Here is a 17598-nt window from a genome sequence, read left to right on the forward strand (position 1 = left end):
AAAGCCAACTCGAGTTCATCTTTCTTCACAAAGCCTTCCCCGAATACTGTAATACTCCTGGACCTAGTCCTTCTGTGAGATTGTCACCATTTCTTAGGGTCTACAGTGACGCATTCCCCTCCCCTGATAACAAAAATATGCTAAACAGTTTGTTAAAAGGCAGCTCCTCAAGAGAGAAATATCAAGGTCATGGATCAGAGCAGAGATATGTAAGGCTTCCTGGTCTATCAGATTTGAGTAAAACCTGACTGGATGTATTAACTGCTAAGGAGAAACATGTCTGTCTTCTGGAGGGTTGGTCAGTAGTAAAAGCATAGAAATGGTGAGGAAGAGACCAACATGGGCAGTGCCCACCTAGCCTTGCCTAAGAGTAGAGATGGCACCTCAGGCAGCAGATGAGAGTCAGGCCCACCAGCCGGGCTGTGCCCGCGGGGCAGATGGATGGATCTAGCTACCTCCGTCCTTTCCATGAAACACTGGATTCAGCTAATTACTTTTCTTCCACTTCTCTTCTCACCAAATAGCCTTCTGATTATACTTCAGTGTGCCACAGAGGCCTGTCTCCACAGGAGGTGATGCCCAATCATGTGGACACAGATGCCCTATCTGTGGAATGGATGTTTTCCTTATTGTCAAGTCATGACCTGACATTCTGATTTTGATCAATCCTGTGACATTGGTAAGGTGATATTGCCTCCATGCAGAAAGAAGTGCGTTCTCTCTTGATGAGATCAGAGTCTGATTTCTCAGCCTAAGAGCCTAGGAACTAGCGTGGGGTCAACTTACCATGACCTCTGGGAAGAGAAATCATTGGCCATTGTCCAGTCAGTACTCTGCATCTTGAGGTGGCCTGCAGCCTTTTGCTTTTGGGAAGTTCTATAAACTCCTATTGCTGTTTTAAATTCCTATGTGGTTTAACCTTGTGTTTATATTTTTTTATGTGGTTTCATTATTTCCTCTCCCTACTTAGATGATACACTTTTTGAGGTCAGAGACCATGCAGTTTTTTTCCTGTAGTGGACAATAATGATGTTCAAAGGAAGAGATGAGGCATTGTGTCAATTTCACAATGAGGAATAATGCAACGTAATATTTATGTGAAGTAGCCTACAGAGTCCAGCAATAGACAGATCCGTGGGTGACGAGGACTTTTAAAATGTTACCTTTTAGAGGCGCCTGGGTGGCTCAGTTGGTTAAGCGTCCTACTTTGGCTCAGGTCATAATTTCATGGTTCAGGAGTTCGAGCCCTGTGTTGGGCTCTGTGCTGACAGCTCAGAACCTGGAGCCTGCTCTGGATTCTGTGTGTGTGTCTCTCTCTCTTTGCCCCTCTCTCACTCTTACTCTCTCTCTCTGTCGCTCTCAAAAATAAATAAATAAACATTGAAATGTTACCTTTTAGTATTCAAATCAGTGGAAGAAAATAAATAAATGGTAATAGAACAACTGCTTAATTATTTGGGAGGAAAATAACAACAGATCCCTATTTCTCACCTTAAAAAAACATATTTCAGTACATGTAACAAAAGAGAAACAGGAACCCATCAAAGTGCTAGAAGAAAACAGAATCAATACTTTTATAATCTTGTGGTGAGAAAAAGCTTTGTGACCTGATACCACATGCAGAAACATTTGATAGATTTGATCGTCTTGTCTGATTTCTGCTTGGAATAAACCAGACATCTGATTTAATCCCCACAGTCCTGTGAGGATGATATCACCATCCTTCTTTCCTACATAGAAGGGGATCAGCTTAAGGCCCCTGTGGCAAAACCCAAAGCAGAACCCAGCTGTGCCTGCAGTCAGCCTGTGCTCCTATCCCACTGTTCCGTCTCCTTCACGATAAAAACACTGACAAATATTTGAAACATTGAAATTCAGTGAAAGCCTTTGAAAGGATTAATATATTTCATATGAAGAGAGTTTTATAAATCAACAGGAAGAGGACAAACAATCCAGGGGATCAAGGGGGCAAGGACTACGATGAACAGGGGGTGTGGACAGTCCGTCACCATATCTGCCTCATGGCTTATGGGACATGGGCCTCGTTAACAAGGCCTTTTCGCCTCATGGTATAAAAATAGTCTCTGATATTTTCTTCTGTACTCTTATAATATTTGTTGTGATTTATTTATTTTTAATCTGTATGGAATCTGTCTGGTGTTTTGGTACGGTCGAGGTAGGGGATCTAACTTTTTTCCCTTGCATAAAGATCCAGTTACTTTAAAATCTTTTATTGAATGGTTCATTCTTTCTTCATGGATCCAAAATACTAGTGTTATCTGGACTCTATTCTATCAACCTGGTTTTCTTTTCCTGTATCAGTATCACGCTACATACTTAACTGCAGTTGCTCTGTAAGAACGTATTTTAACGTCTGCTCTGTGATCTTCTTCTTCATCCATTTTGTAGCTATGCTTGCACATTTTCTCTACCAAATGTCAGCTGGCCAGTTTTTGTTTGAAAAACTGTCTTGGGATTTGAATGGGATTGCCCCGAATTTGTAGGTTAATTTGAAGGGAACTGACATCTTTACACTATTCTCGGAAAATAGTGTCTCACATCACGTATTCGTTTCTTCTTAATGTCCTTCAGAAGAGCTTTAGTGTTTTCATCTCATAGGTCTTACCCATTCTTTGCTAAGTTTATTCCTAGGTACTTTATGCCTTTTTATTGATAATTGTAAATGGGATAATTCTTCCATCTTTTGATTAATTATTTATGGAACATAGGAAAGTCATTGAGGTTTACATGTTGATCTCTTGATTTTATATATATCTAGCCATCTTGCTGAATTCTCATGTTTCTTCCAACAAAATTTTAGTTGATTCTCTTGGGCCTTTTAGTTTGTCTGTAATTTCATATGCAAATACGTCTTAGTTCTTCCTTTCCACGACTCCATTTTTTCCCAGTGCATCAGTTAGGACCTCCTCAACACCAATGAATAGCAGCAGTGATAACAGACATCCTACTCTTGTCCTTGATTTTAAAACAGTGCTGCTGTTTAGGTTTCTGGTAGACACTTTTCTTTTCCTCCTCCCAAGAATTTTTATTAGGAATTACCTGTTGAATGTTATCTGAGGCAGTCAGTAAAATGTATTACCAGCTGCACGCGAGTTAGGTGTTATTGAAGAGTCAAAGGACTATTCAACAAATTCCTGTCCTAGGAAAAGTTATCATCTCACTGGGTAGATAAGACCTAAAATGCAAAGGAATGAATAAAGATGTGGAGGGAGTGGTTATTGTGATGGGTAACTGTGATCATGTTTTCTTCCAAAACAGATTTATTCTCATAGAACAGCAGCCAAGGAAGGTAAAGAAGGAAGCTCAAGGTAAATATTAGTCTGGCAATCGTTAAAGTAGAATTTTAGAACTAGATTTTCAAACTCATCTATTTCAATCCCCTTGTTTTACAGCCAGGAAATCACCAAAGGCAGAAAGAATACATATTTGGCCTAATGCTTTGCCTGGATCCAGCAAAGTTAGCTGCCCAGCCAAACCCGAGTTAGAATGGGACTGGCACAGAGCACCTGCTCACTAGACCTTTAAAGAAAGATCGTGGGGGGACGGGGGTAGAAATGTTCAGACCCGTTCCCGCTGGCGGTGGGCATCAGGCCTGGCCACAGACCTTCTCAGAGGCTCTGGAGAAGGGATAGGGAGGGCCAAAAGTCGTGGGGTAAAGGGGCTAGTCTTCAAGCATGATGGAAGGTAGAATACATGAGTCCTTCCCGTAAAGTAGGGGGAAAACTTCCTTCTTCCTCCTTCTGGTTTTCGAGGCCCCGCTCTCCATTCCCTTTATCCAGACCCAATAGAATTTGAACTGGGAGAGACCTTAGATAATCATTTATCTCTTCCTTTTATAATAATGAGATGGAGAAGGAGAAAAGGAAGATATCTTGCCGGATGGTTGTATCACTAGTACCACTAGAACCAGAAAGAAGATGGTTCCTTTCCAGTTGGGCACGTCTCTGACTACACTGTGCTTGGGCTGTGAACTGCATTTTATGTCACACGCAGTGCACACATACCGTATAGACATAAGTACCTTCTAAAACAAACTTACCATACACTCTGATTCTTTCTGTTCTGTTTTTTTTTAAGTTTATTATTTATTTGGGGGGGAGGGTGGAGCAGAGAGAGAGAGAGAGAGAGAGAGAGAATCCCAAGCAGGTTCTACACTATCAGCACAGAGCCAGACACAGGGCTCGATGTCACAATCTGTGAGATCATCACTTGAGGCAAAATCGAGACTTGGGCTGCTCACCTGACTGAGCCACCCAGGTACCCCCTATTCCATTTGTATTCAAAAAGAGTATTTTGTGTTTTAGCGCTAGCCGTGTGTTTTCAGGTGATTTCACGACTCACTCACTCATCTGCCTGCAGTGTGAAAGTCAGTGAGCTAGATAACTGCTGGTTGGACTCAGGCATTCACTCGGTGCGATTCATCTTGTAAGGTAAAGCAGCTAGGAAAATAGAAACACCTCCCCACCCGCCAGCAAATGATGCCTGTGAGGCTAAGCCTGGCGGGGACTGATGTAAAATGCTTCTGGAGAGAGTTGGTGCTTCTGCCGTGTGGTCACCCAGTTTGTTGACTGTACAAGGGCACTTGGCCAAGGGCCAGAAGGTGAGCAGGGTGAAAATCCTGCCTATACTTCATGTCAAGTTACATACAAAGGTCTCCCAGGGACACTGTGGGGCCATTATGGACAGACACAGGAAAATTCTGAAAGCCCAGCATGTATGGAATTATTTCTGAGATCCCAGGTCTGTGTTGATTTTGCTTGCTAATAAGACTGGAGAAATACATTGTGAGAGGCATGGAAAATGGTACGAATCACTAATTGTCTGTGTGTGTGTGTTTCCTTCAAGGGGCTTCTTTGGATCTCTGCTGCGTAAGAGATGCTCAGAGGAAAGTGACAATCAGGTAAATCTGAGGAGGATAAAGTACCGTGGCTGGAGAAGGCAGGGGAAACAGACCTAACGTTGTCCTTTCTGTTTTCTAGGAGGGCTTTTTCTGGAGAAGGCGGCCACTTTGGCTTAGGGACATGTACAGACCCCTCAATGCCACACGCAAGAAAAACATGGCACAGAAGCTACACGACAAGGATTCTTCTGATGAAGATGAGATTTTCAACATGGAACTAGGGTACGTGATTGGGGAAGATTTTCTCTAAAACGAGGAAATTATGAAGAGTTGAATTGTTCCTTTCGAGAGTCAAAGCCTTGGCATTCTTCTCCTTTTCCCAGGGAGGCTGGCAAAGCCACAGCAGAGAAGACTCGGACCACAGATTCCACTACTGAAGAGCTGGGTGACGAGAGTGAGACAGCATGTGAGATTGTCACAGAGTGAACGCCGTCCTGCCTCAGGCCACCTACAAAGTTTACTTTCCGATACTGGCTTCTCAGCATTGCTTGTAAAATACTTGTTTTTCTCATATTAAAATGTATAAATCCATAACCAATTCTAGCCACGTGGTAAGGAATTAAAACGTAAACGGTTAAATATTTATCTACAGACAACAGGGGCCACAGGCGAGAGAAGCAGGACTGAAGCCAGAGTCCCTCGTGGTAGCCAGTATTTCCACAAGACACAGTATGGGCAAAGTAGGGTGAACGGGGCGTCTTTCCGTCATTTCCCTGATACGGTCAGTCTCTGGAAACTGGAAAACGTATCTTCAAGGGGCTTAGACTATTAAGTTAATTAACAGCCTATTCTGGTGCTCTCTCCCCTGGCTCACCAAATACCAGTTATTCACAACGCGCTTGACCCCCTGCCCATAGAGGATCATCTCTCTCTGGCCCCTCTGTGAGGTCTTTGGGGTTGCCAGAATATTTGGATCGCTGAGCCGACCTCCACTGTAGGGCTGAGGCCTGTCTTTCTTCCCAAGAGCTCAAACTCAGACACAAAATGTGTAGTTGGAAGTAGGGTGTTCCTCAACCTTACAAGCTAGTAGATAATTCCCATTGGGTTTTTTTGTTTGTTTTCTTTAAAAAAAAAAAAAAAAAAAGTCCCCACCCTCAGAGAGCTAGCAGGGAGATGCTGGAGGGTTAGAGTAAAGAATGTGTGAGAGCAGTAATTACCCAGGACTGCCCTGCTCAGGCCTTTATTTCAGAACACTTATTGGTGGGGGCACTTACTGTTCACCTGTACCCCACTAGCCTCTGCTGACCCCACTGAGGGTCGGATGCGTGCGGCTGGGCTCTCTCCAGTTCAGCCCAGCACCACACCTACCACTGCTTTCCTACCCAGCTCAGATCAGGGCTGCACGATTCCAAGAGATAATGCAGCACAACGTGCAGAAGACGCAAACATCCCTCCACTTCTGCAGAGGAGGGCGTTAACCAGTCACATTTAGGATGTTGGGAGGAGTCGGGGTGCCTGGGTGGCTCAGTCCAGTGAGCATCCGACTTTGGCTCAGGTCATGACCTCATGGTGTGGGAGTTTGAGCCCTGCATTGGGCTCTCTGCTGTCAGCACAGAGCCCACTTCAGATCCTCTGTCTCCCTTTCTCTCTGTCCCTCCCCCCAGCTCACACACTGTCTCTCAAAAATAGATAAACATTAAAAATAATGAAGTCATCTATGCTTTCTGAGTACATGAATGACAGGTTTTAGAAAAAGGACGTCAGAGTCAAAATACAGTAGTGAATAAAAGAAATCCTGAATTAACAAGGTTTGATAATCTCTTTTCTTAATGTCTGTTTATTTTGAAAGAGAGCAAGGGGGGAGGGGCAGAGAGAGAGGGAGAGAAAGAGTCCCAAGCGGGCTGTGTGCTCAGTGTGGAACCCGATGCGAGGGACTCGATCTTACGACCGTGAGATCACAGCCTGAGCTGAAGTCAAGAGTCGGATGCTTAACCGACTGAGCCGCCCAGGCGCCCCTGACAATCTCTTTAAATGCCCCCAAATAAATGCTGGTGGCTTAGCGATAGGTGATGGAATATGGCACCAACCGCTGGCCACCAACAGAGTCCCCCGAGGGGACAGTAGGACTGGGGCACAGCCCAGCAGGTTTGGCAGGGTTGGTAGGAACGGTTCCAAGCGGGGTGATTGGCCCATCAGTGCCTCTTCGGCTTTATTAGTTTGCTGCTGCTGGGCAAGGACACCTGTTCTCCTGGTGCCTGCTCCCGTTCCCCCAGCGTTTTAGTGAGAACGGCCACCAAGTGTCTGTCTCTGTGTGGTGACGTCAGCCAACAAATAACTGTGTTGAAAGCACAAGACTAGAGAGTAACAGTAATCGGAAGCGGCAGCAGCACCTAGTTTACTATTTGCTTACTTGGTGTCAAGGCCTGGGTTGGGTGTTTTGCAGTCTTAATTTAGCCCAACAGTCCGTGAAAACATACTTTATTATCCCCATCTGGCAGATAAGGGGACAGGGCTTAAAGGATGTAGGTACCCTGTTCAGGTGCCCAAGGCCGCAAATCCAAAACTGCCAGGTAGGGGTTTAATCCAGGCCTGTTAACTCCAAAGCCTGCTGACGGTTATACTGCCCTGCTGCAGGGTGCAGGGGTACAGAGACGTCTAAGCCATGGTTACCATCAAAGAATCAATAATTATAACGATGAGGATGGTGGCCGCTACTGTTTGTTGAGCACCTGCTTTGAGCCAGGCGCAGTACTAGGCCCTTTAGTCACTCTTAGGTCACAAGGGCAGAAACTCCTCATGCCAGCTCAAACTCCTTCATGAGCTGGGTGGAGCGGGGGCCGGTGGTGACTTTTTGAAGAAGAGAGGTGGACACAGAGACAGAGCTGACGAGAAACCAAGAAGACCCATCTGTGCATAGTTGGGCTTCCCGAAGTGTGGGCCGGGATTCCAGGCAACTCCATTCTCCTATTTTGGAATATTTCCATTAGCTCAAATGTGGTTCATAAAGTGAAGCTTAGAAAATGTTGTTTCTATAACACGACCTCAAATTTGCACAATACTTATCAGTCTCAAATGCTACCTTGCCGTATTTCTTTTAATTTTTTTAACGTTTATTTTTGAGAGAGAGGGAGAGAGAGAGACAGAGCATGCGGGCAGAGAGAGAGGGAGACACAGAATATGAAGCAGGCTCCAGGCTCTGAGCTGTCAGCACAGAGCCCGATGCGGGTCTCGAACCCATGAACCAACCACGAGATTATGACCCTCTCTGCCACCCCTCCACTCGCACTCTATGTCTCTGTCTCTTTCTCTCTCCAAAATAAACATTTAAAAAAATTTTTTAAAAACAACAATAAACATTTATTCCTCAAAAAACATCTTTTTTAATGTTTATTTTGAAGAGAGAACAAGAGAGAGAGGGAGACACAGAATCTGAAGCAGGCTCCAGGCTCTGAGCTGTCAGCACAGAGCCCAATGCGGGGCCCGAAGCCATGAATGGTGAGACCATGACCTGAGCCAAAGTCAGACGCTCAACCAACTGAGCCACCCAGGCGCAATACCCATCCCCAACCCTCCCCTCCCTCCCACCCCCCATCAACCGTCAGTTTTGTGAACATATTTTAAAACTACCATAGCCAGGAAAACAAACCATTCTAGATATTGCAAACACACACACACACACAAAGGTCATACAAGCAATTGGTGCTCACCACTGGTGGGGCTCGCGGTGGTGAAGGTCAGGGCCAGGGGGGAATCGCACCACTAGCTCTCAGGTTACTTTACCACAGTTGCTCTCCATAGATTCAAAGCTGCTGCTGCCACTCGGTCAGGAAACTTCGGGAAGCCACTGCCGGGGTCACTACAGCCCCATGGCCCCAAGCCTGACTGGTGGGGAGTATGGACTCCAACATTCGGCCCGCATGTCTGCTGCTACAGAGGAGAAAAGCATGGCTTCCACCTCCTTCCACCTCCGCCTTCCAAATTTCACACAGGTACGCTTTATTGGCACAATTCTGCTGTCGAGGGAATCTGTCAACGATGGTTCGTGGGTTTCCAGGACCTGCAAAGAAGGGGCTAGAAATGGGTGTCAAGAGCCAACCAACATCATCCAGCAAACCCCTCCTGATGGGGGGGTGTTCAAAGGCTTTGTAAAAGGGGGGTGGTGTCCACGTGGAGTAACCTGGTGGTCGTGTTTCTAAGTCGGAAACCCTGAAAGGTGTCATTCTAGCTGGGCAGCAGGTGAGGCGCTGGATGCTGACGACATACACTCATCCCCAGAGGTGACTGGAGAAGCGCCTGGAGTTGATTCTTAGTTTCATCTCTGGAACGTTCTCACTGGAATTAAAGCTGGATGGACTATTGGCAATGCAGTATCTGAGAAAACATAGCCCCCATTCAAAAGGGCTGCCAGAGAAAAGATCTCCACAGGGAAACATGTTTTCTCAAAATACAGCCTTTGGACCTCTATACGCAAACATCCCTGGGATGCTTACTTAAAAAGCTGATCCTGAAAATAATTTAATTTCAAAGGCTGTTGGGGCACCTGGGTGGTTCAGTCAGTTGAGCGACCGACTTCGGCTCAGGTCATGATCTCACGGTTCTTGGGTTTGAGCCCCACGTCGGGCTCTGTGCTGACAGCGCGGAGCCTGGAGCCCGCTTTGGAGTCTGTGTCTAACTCGCTCTCTGCCCCTCCCCCACCCCCCTGCTTGCACCCTGCCTCTCTCTCAAAAATAAATATTAAAAATAAAAAAATTAAAAGGCTGATCCTGCACACCTCCCCTGATGAAAACAAACAAAAGCAGACACTACTTAAAGTAATCCAGACAGATTTCAGTCAGTAACATAGTATTGCAGTGCCGTAGGGGAAAGGGTTCATCGTGAGCAGGCACCCGACTGGGATTATTACAGAGGTGATGGGGTATTTCACAGGGAGAATGAGGGACTAGGGAAGGGAATGAGTGGGGGGCTCTATAATCAGAAGTGAAAGATGACAAAAAGCAGGAAGGGACGCTGGCCCATATGAGACCCATCTGGCTTTGCTGACACTTCTCAAAGTTAAGCTCCTGCCCTCTCACAGAAGCTGGGAGACAGGGGCCCGATCTTCAGGCGTTGGCTGGACTCAGCAGCCAATCCTTTAGACAGCCGGGAGTTTTGCAGGCAGGCACTTTAAGGGAGGCTAGGGTCCTACTAGGGATGCGGCCACGAGCTGCCAGCAACCACGTCCGTGTTTGTTCGCCTTCACAGGCCAAGCAAGGTCGAATCAAGAAGAGGGCTCGGAGGAGCCTGGCGAGCATTTGGAGAAAGAATCTGTCACCCTCCGAACCCACATGCCCACCCCTCCTGAGCCCATCCCCCAAACAGAGGGACCACTTTGACAGGCCTTTTTATGCTCACCAAACGACTGAAGTAGGACAAGGCGGACGGGGAGGTGGGGGAAGCAGAGGTTCTCCGGCTTCTTCAGGGCTGGAGGTCGGCAGGGATTTGGGGGTGGGAGACGAAGGGCAGAGCAGATTGAGGATGACCAGGAGGCTCAACTGGATTCTTAACCTGGGAGTCCCGACTGGTCATGCTGGCCGGCTCCTGCCCCCACGGAGGTCAGGGCCTCTCAGTCCTGAGGACCACCAGGCACGACCAGCTCTGGCTCCTGTGGTCCTGGTGGGGGTATGTTGTTGAGACCTGGGGGATGGCGTGGAGCACCAGCTGGGGGGCGGGAGCACACTCATTCAAGAAGAAGAAAAGTCCCGAGGCCCAGAGCAGAGGCAGGAATGGTGCTTAGGCTGCGTGTGTTTCCAGGGCAGCGGCAGAGAGCGGTCTGGCGCCACACTGTGGAGGAAATGAAGATTTCAACGGTACAAAGGCCTCGTCTGGATGAGGGCTACACCCCAGGGTGGTAGAGCAGGAAAACAGAAGGAGCCTGGCTCCCTGACATAAGAGCCACCGAACCAGCCCCAGATCCAGTACTTAACCGGATTATCATATGAGAGATCAAGAAGCTGCTTCTTAAAAAAATTTCTTTTCAATGTTTACTTATTTTTGAGAGACAGAGACAGAGCATGAGCAGGGGAGGGGCAGAGAGAGAGGGAGACACAGAACGTGAAGCAGGCTCCAGGCTCTGAGCCGTCCGCACACATCCCGACATGGGGCTCGAACCCATGAACGGCAAGATCGTGACCTGAGCCAAAGTCAGACACCTGACCGACTGAGCCACCCGGGTGCCCCCAAGAAGCTGTTTTTTAATTTAACCCACTGTTGGGGCGCCTGGATGGCTCAGTCGGTTAGGTGTCCGACTTCGGCTCAGGTCAGGATCTCACCGTTCGTGGGTTCAAGCCCCACATCGGGCTCTGTGCTGACGGCTCGGAGCCTGGAGCCCGCTTCAGACTCTGTGTCTCCCTCTGCCCTTCCCCCACTCAATCTCTGTCTCTGTCTCAAAAATAAATAAACATTTAAAAACAAAGGAATTAAAGGGCGCCTGGGTGGCTCAGTCGGTTAAGCATCCAACTTCAGCTCAGGTCACGATCTCGGGGTTCGTGAGTTTGAGTCCCACATCGGGTTCTGTGCTGTCAGCCTGTCAGCACAGAGCCCGCTTTGGATCCTCTGCCCCACTCTCTCTGCCCCTCCCCCGCTTGCACTCTCCCCCCCGCCCCCCGAAAAAAAGGATTAAAAAAAAAGAATTAAAAAAAATCACTTAACCACTGTTGTGTTGGGTCTCTACTGCAGCAGCTGAACCTGTACGTAACCTGATAACGGAGGGAATCCATGTATCTGTTATCTTTTGCCACAACAGTGCTAACTAATAGACCATCCTCAAAACTCAGAGGAGGCTGGGAAACCGATTCTCACAGGTTGGCCGTTACCGCTGTACTTTAATGCCCTGCTGGCTGGATCGGCGCTGCTTCTCACTGCTGGTCTTTTCTCCCTGTGTTGCTGCCGGGACCCAGGCTGAAGAGGCAGCGGCTACCCAAGAGAAGCGTAAGAGAGCAAGCAAAAGAGCCATCGGGCCTCTTCGAGCCTAAGCACGGAACCAGCCCCCAGCCCCAAGCCAGGGGATGGGAAAGTACACTGTGGCCACGAGGAGACACAGCAGGAGCGGGGATGCGGGGAGGGCCCATAATTCTCTCTCCCAGAATGTGACAGAGTCCTGGGTCAGAGGCTACAACACGGTGGCCCTGCTCTTCTAGGCGTCACCTACGAATGGCGCAGAGTGAAAGACAGCGTCCGTCCATGTGAAGACTCAACCGCAGTTCTCTATCAGGTCAGGAGCCCTGACAAGACAAGAATCACATCTCCTTCCTCTTCCCAACGCCTAGGGCCAGGCCCTGCCCTCAGGGCTGACTCAGGGAGATTACTGGGTGAATCTGAGACCATTTCTTCACTCTCTGCGTCGGATTCCTTATGTGATACAGACTGACCTCCTAAAGGTCAGCACACAGTGCTAGGGGTTTGCCCGCAAAGCTGCAAAGGGACTGTGCCATTGGGAACTGAGATGTGTACCTAGGTCTGTCTACACCGCATCCTGGATCCACTGCCTGCCAGAGGGACCTCCAGAAGAAAGGACTTCTACAAGTTAAATATCGCAGACTTCACACTCCAAAGGAGAACCGTTTGAAGAGAGCCATGGTTAACCCTGACGAATGCCACCATCACCACAGAATTCCAGGCACCGGGCATGTGGGTAGAAAGCATATTTTAGGGCAGTGACTCATGGTAAGTCGTTTCCTCCAGTCCCTAAAACGGGCTATTCAATGTCAAGCTGTCTCAGGCTCAGGCTGATAACAGGGCAGCCATAGGGGACCTAGTGGGAGCTGCGTTGTCACGGTCCAAGTCTGTACGCACCGCTTGTATAACCTGCCCAAGTTCACAAAGACAGGATATCAGTCGCCGCTCTTTATGCTCCCAGTGAAAGAAATCCAACTAAAATATGCTTAAGCCAAAAATGTCATACGGTGTATCGGCTCACATAACCGGGAAGCCTAAGATCTTCAAGCTGGCCGCATCTAGCGCTCAAACGTCATTCTCTCCCCAACTATCCCTCAGTTGTGCTTTCCTCCATGACGGCTTCAGGCCACAGGATGGATGCCCCAAGACTGCAAAGATAGTCCTTAGTAACTCCAACTCTCCACTGAGGTTGAGCAAGCCTCATAAAGGAAAGCCAGTCTTCAAAAAGCCTCTGATTGGTCTGCTTGGACCCTGTATCTGGCAGGAGGAGACCCTGATTGGCCAGCCATGGTCAGCGTGCACCTGCAAGGTGGGCCTTAAACCAGTACTTAAGTCTCTGCTAGGGCACAGGAACTGAATAGAAAGTCAAGAGAGGGGGTTGTCTCACGGCAAGTTGAGGGGGCGAGGTGACAAATGGAAGACCAGACATTGAGGCTAGATTGAACTAACCCTAAGCCTAAACTTTGAACAGGCTTTCACACGTTCATAGATGCTATTGTGAGTAAAACACAAATTCACTTAAGAGCAGGAGTGCCTTCATAGTAACTTTTGGTCTTTCTGTATTTTTTGTCCCAATTAATAGATATCGAAAGGATCCCTACGATCACGAGCAGGTCCGAAGACCATTCTATTTTTTAATATTAGAAAGGGATTCTTAACTGCAGATTAAGAGAGAGAGTAAAGAAAGCAAGAAGAGAAGGGAGCCAGGAAAACCCCAGCCCAGGAAGCAGCGAAGGAAGGTTCCAGGACAGCAGCGTATGACAGGTCAAGGAGGTAGCCGAGGGAAACGGCACTAACTGTCATGCCAGAGCACTGGAGCGGAGTGGAGGAGTGATCGTGGCGGGCAGCACAGAAAGAGAAGGAGAAGAAATTAAACCCCGGGGGGTCAGGGGACAGAAACGAGTGCCATCGGACTACATGAGCAAGCTCTGCGGTGAACAATGCTTACCTAGTCACAATTCTGCAACCACTATCAATCATGGGGCAAGAGTGACAAAACTAAACCCCAAGAATGGAATGGGTGGGGGGTGTTAAAGACCTAACTCCTTGCCTGTGTTGCTAGGAAGTCCACAGATAGCGTCTAAAATGGGTGAATCAGAGCACCTGGGTGGCTCAGTCGGTTGAGCGTCTGACGTCAGCTCAGGTCACGATTTCACGGTTCGTGGGTTCGAGCCCCGCATCGGACTTTGTGTTGACAGCGCAGAGCCTGCTTGGGATTCTCTCTCTCCTTCTCTCTCTTTCAAAAAAAAAAAAAAAATTAAAAAACTCTTTTAAATGGAAGAATTAAGAGCTAGAAACACAAGATAGGTGGAGATAAGCACCAGAAGATCCAGCGAGAGGTAAGGAGGACCGAGGACTGGCGAGCTGGCCCAGGAGGGTGGGGATGGTCGAGGCAAGAAGCTGCTGCGGGTCATTCTGTTTCCTCACCACTTCATTTCGTACTATTTGAACTGTAAACTATGTGTGATAACATTTGGGAGGCTTAAAGAGTCCATTCTTTTGTCAACGGCACCTCAAAGCTGTATTTGTGTCCAACTTTATTGAGATAGAATTGACACATAATTTTTACGAACCCTTTAAATCCATTTTTTAAAGAGAGTGGGAAGAACCAGCTTCCTGCAACAGAAGCCATGAGAACATTACCTATTCCGGTTTCAAAAGAAATGGTGGCATTAGTTCTGCTTAGATGATTTCGGTCAGAGACCAAGTAAGCATACATCTGGGGTTCAAACAAGAGAGGCTCTCACTCCAGTGCTCAAAGACCAGTTAGAAAACGGAGATCTGACTGAACTGGGTAGGTACGAATTAGCCAAAACTGTAACAATAATAATAATAATAATAATAATAATATAGCTAGTTATCCTCAAGTGCTTACTTCAGACCAGAAACCGTCCTGAGGATATTATCTTATTTAATCCTCATGGCAACTGATATTTTCCCCAATTTACAGATGAGGAACTGAGGCTCAGATAGTTTGGGGAACTTCCCGGAAGTCACACACTCTGGCCCCTCTGCCTGAGGCAGAGGGGCCTCAGCGTGTTGTGATTTACTTCTCTTTTCTAACCACCAATCAAACTTAGAAGTTTCTATCTCTGGTGCCATCTCGAGGGGCCTATGAAAACCACTGACTGTGGCAGTGGTCTCAGGCCCACACTTGCTGGGTTGTGCTGGGCCCTGCGCTGTCTTAGGGAAGGCCTAGAAAACAGTATGGGGTAGAGCCGGTATTCAAACCTAAGCATTCCCGGCTCCAAAGCCCACTTGCTCGGCCACTGAATTATGCTAGTTCTCCAGCTAGAATCAGAGCTGGGTGAGGATCCCACCTGTAGTAATTATGAGTTGTATGGCCTTGGGCCCCCAAGTTCCTTAACCTCTCTTAAGCCTGTTTTATCATCTATGCCATGGGGATAACAATGGTGCTTACCTTCAGGGTGGTTGCTAAGGATAAATCAAAATTCCTATCTGGCAAATAGGAGCCTCTATTTTCCACACCTGTTAAATCCCTTGCCCTTCAGCTCCTAGGTTAAGGAGAGATTCTCACATTTTCTCACCCTTCAGATCCACGGGTGGTAGGGCAAGAGACAGAAAAGGTTTGGGTCAAGGCTAAATACTTGGACCTCATCCCAGAGTGACTCTCCAGGGCAGGGGCGGGGTTCAGGAATCTACACCTTAGACCCCCGAGAAATTCAGATGCCTGCAGTCCTCCTGCCTGGCTTTGAATGACTATGCGTAGTGCTTGAAATCTGACAGACCAGTGCCTTTGTGAGCGTCTGAGCCCTTCCTGCACTGGCCTCCAGCTCTGTCTGTGCCTCCTCCCTTTCCCCATTGCCCAATCTGTCTTTATCTCCCCCTTCCATTCTAAGCCCCCTCCCCTTACTCTAGCCTTACTTCCTAGCTTCCTCTCCACCTCTCCGTGCACCCTCCCCTGAGCTCAGTCTGCATTCCTACCCACCGGCCGTTTCTCTACCAGTCTCTTCGCAGGCATTGCCCTTTCCTGTGTCCACCCGGAAGGCTCAGATAAAAGTTGCTTCCGCCAGGATAACCTTCAAGGCCTCTTCCCTGGCACCATGGCACTTTGCACGTACCTTTATTATTGCTCAAATAACAGGGTAATGGGAGATTTTTTTTTCCGGCCTCAGATTACCTGGTGGACTCGTGGCCCACGAATGGTGGAAATGTGCGCCAGAGTAAGATGGAGAGAGGAGGACAAGCCCGTAGACTTTGCAGAGGGGCCGAGAGGCCTGAGAAGTAAGAGAAGACCAGGAGACAGGGGCTCCTGAAAAGATAGATAAGAGATTACCATGCGGGGTTCCCACAGCTTTTGCAGACAGCGGCTGCGCAAAAATTCATTGGAAGAACTGAGGAATGTTGCTGGCTCCATCTGGGGGAGGGCATGCTTGTATCAAGACACTGATGCTCTTGATGTGCTATAATTATAACCAGAAACACTATCCTTTTGCCCAGGAAACTGGATTTCCCAGTAAATTCCTTACTTTCCAAGTTGTTTAACGCTAAGATAATGCTTTGCTTCTGTGTCCTTATTTATTTATCTTTAACGTTTATTTACTTTGGAGAGGGAGAGCACAAGCGAGGGAGGGGCAGAGAGAGAGAGAGAGAGAGAGAGAGAGAGAGAGAGAATCCCAAGCAGGCTCTGCACGGTCAGCGCAGAGCCCAATGCAGGGCTGGAACTCACAACTGTGAGATTGTGACCTGAGCCGAAGTCAGACACTTAACCGACCGAGCCACCCAGGCATCCCTCCGTGTCCTTATTTCTAACTTTCTGTTCAACTGTTAACCATACTAAATGTACTCAGATTCATCTAGTCTAAAATCGAGGAGAGGTGGTTCTCGCTCCTAGAGACAGAATTATTGAAGAGGCAGCCCGCACACACTCAGGTGCCACATCTCCAACAGCTGGTTTTATAAATGGAAACAGGCACTGGGACCCCTTCTTCTCCCCTTCCCAGAAAGGCTGATGGAGAGCCTGGCCCAGATCAGTGGAGCTTTCTTCCAAGAACTGTCCCGTTCCCAGACCAGCCCTGTAGACACCCCCAAAGTCCCCCTGGACCTGCAGGTAGCAGTACCTCTCCACCCCAGTACTCACCCCACACTCAGGCCCTAAGATCCCACTTGACCTGAGCCTGCAGGTATGAAGTGTCCAAAGCACAAGACATCTGTCCCCACCCCCACCAACACACACTCTTGACCTTTTGTTCTGGGTCCATGTGAAAGAGAAATGTCAACTCTACCAAGTAAAGGAAACAAACAACTTCCTGGCTAGATGAGAATAACCAGAACCTTAAGCTTCATGCCTGGGGGCTGACGGGTACCTAAAGGTGCTCCCTTGGTGATAGGGGTGATCAAAACCTGTATGCTTGTCCTGAGAACCACCAGGCGGGAAGCACCAACTGCACTGATGCCCTCAGGGAGGCAAAACTAGGGTAGACGTTATTGGTCCGATTTTACAAGTGGGAACCTTCCGGGCAGGAGGCCAACAGACAGCCTCGGTAGACAGCACGGTAGATAGTGCTGTGCCCAGGCAAGGTCGTGAACCCAGAAGGCGGCCGGGATCTAGTGAGACGCAGACACTGCTGGGGGCGGGCAGTAGGACACGTTCCGCCCGACACTGGTGGGCTAGCCTGGTGGCCTCGCCTCTTCGTGCGCATCTCGGGTCGCAGAGTCCCCAGCCTCCCAGATCACTCACCTGCTCTGGAGCTGGGAACTTGGGCTTTCCTGAGCGCTGGCCCCGCCCCGAGGCTCCGCCGGCCCTGCGCTGGGCTCCGCGGTCCGGGGGCGGGGCCGGACGC

At 48.4% G+C, this 17598-nt stretch overlaps 1 protein-coding gene across 7 annotated transcripts in view; it reads left to right on the forward strand.

Moving 5' to 3' along the window:
* LOC144615369 (uncharacterized) overlaps positions 1 to 5455 on the forward strand; it is a 48014-nt gene extending 42559 nt beyond the window's left edge. For all 7 annotated transcript variants that reach the window (XM_081794882.1, XM_081794885.1, XM_081794884.1 and 4 more), the window contains 4 exons: positions 3280 to 3329; positions 4867 to 4921; positions 5001 to 5143; positions 5245 to 5455. In XM_081794882.1, the coding sequence (XP_081651008.1) occupies positions 3280 to 3329; positions 4867 to 4921; positions 5001 to 5143; positions 5245 to 5347 (351 nt within the window). In that variant the 3' untranslated portion in view covers positions 5348 to 5455. The remainder of the gene's footprint in view (positions 1 to 3279; positions 3330 to 4866; positions 4922 to 5000; positions 5144 to 5244) is intronic.
* The last annotated feature ends 12143 nt before the right edge of the window (positions 5456 to 17598 follow it).

The sequence above is a fragment of the Panthera onca genome (genome assembly GCF_046562875.1).
Source record: "Panthera onca isolate mPanOnc1 chromosome E1 unlocalized genomic scaffold, mPanOnc1 haplotype 2 h2.Chr16_ul_8, whole genome shotgun sequence".
NCBI classification, from domain to species: domain Eukaryota; kingdom Metazoa; phylum Chordata; class Mammalia; order Carnivora; family Felidae; genus Panthera; species Panthera onca.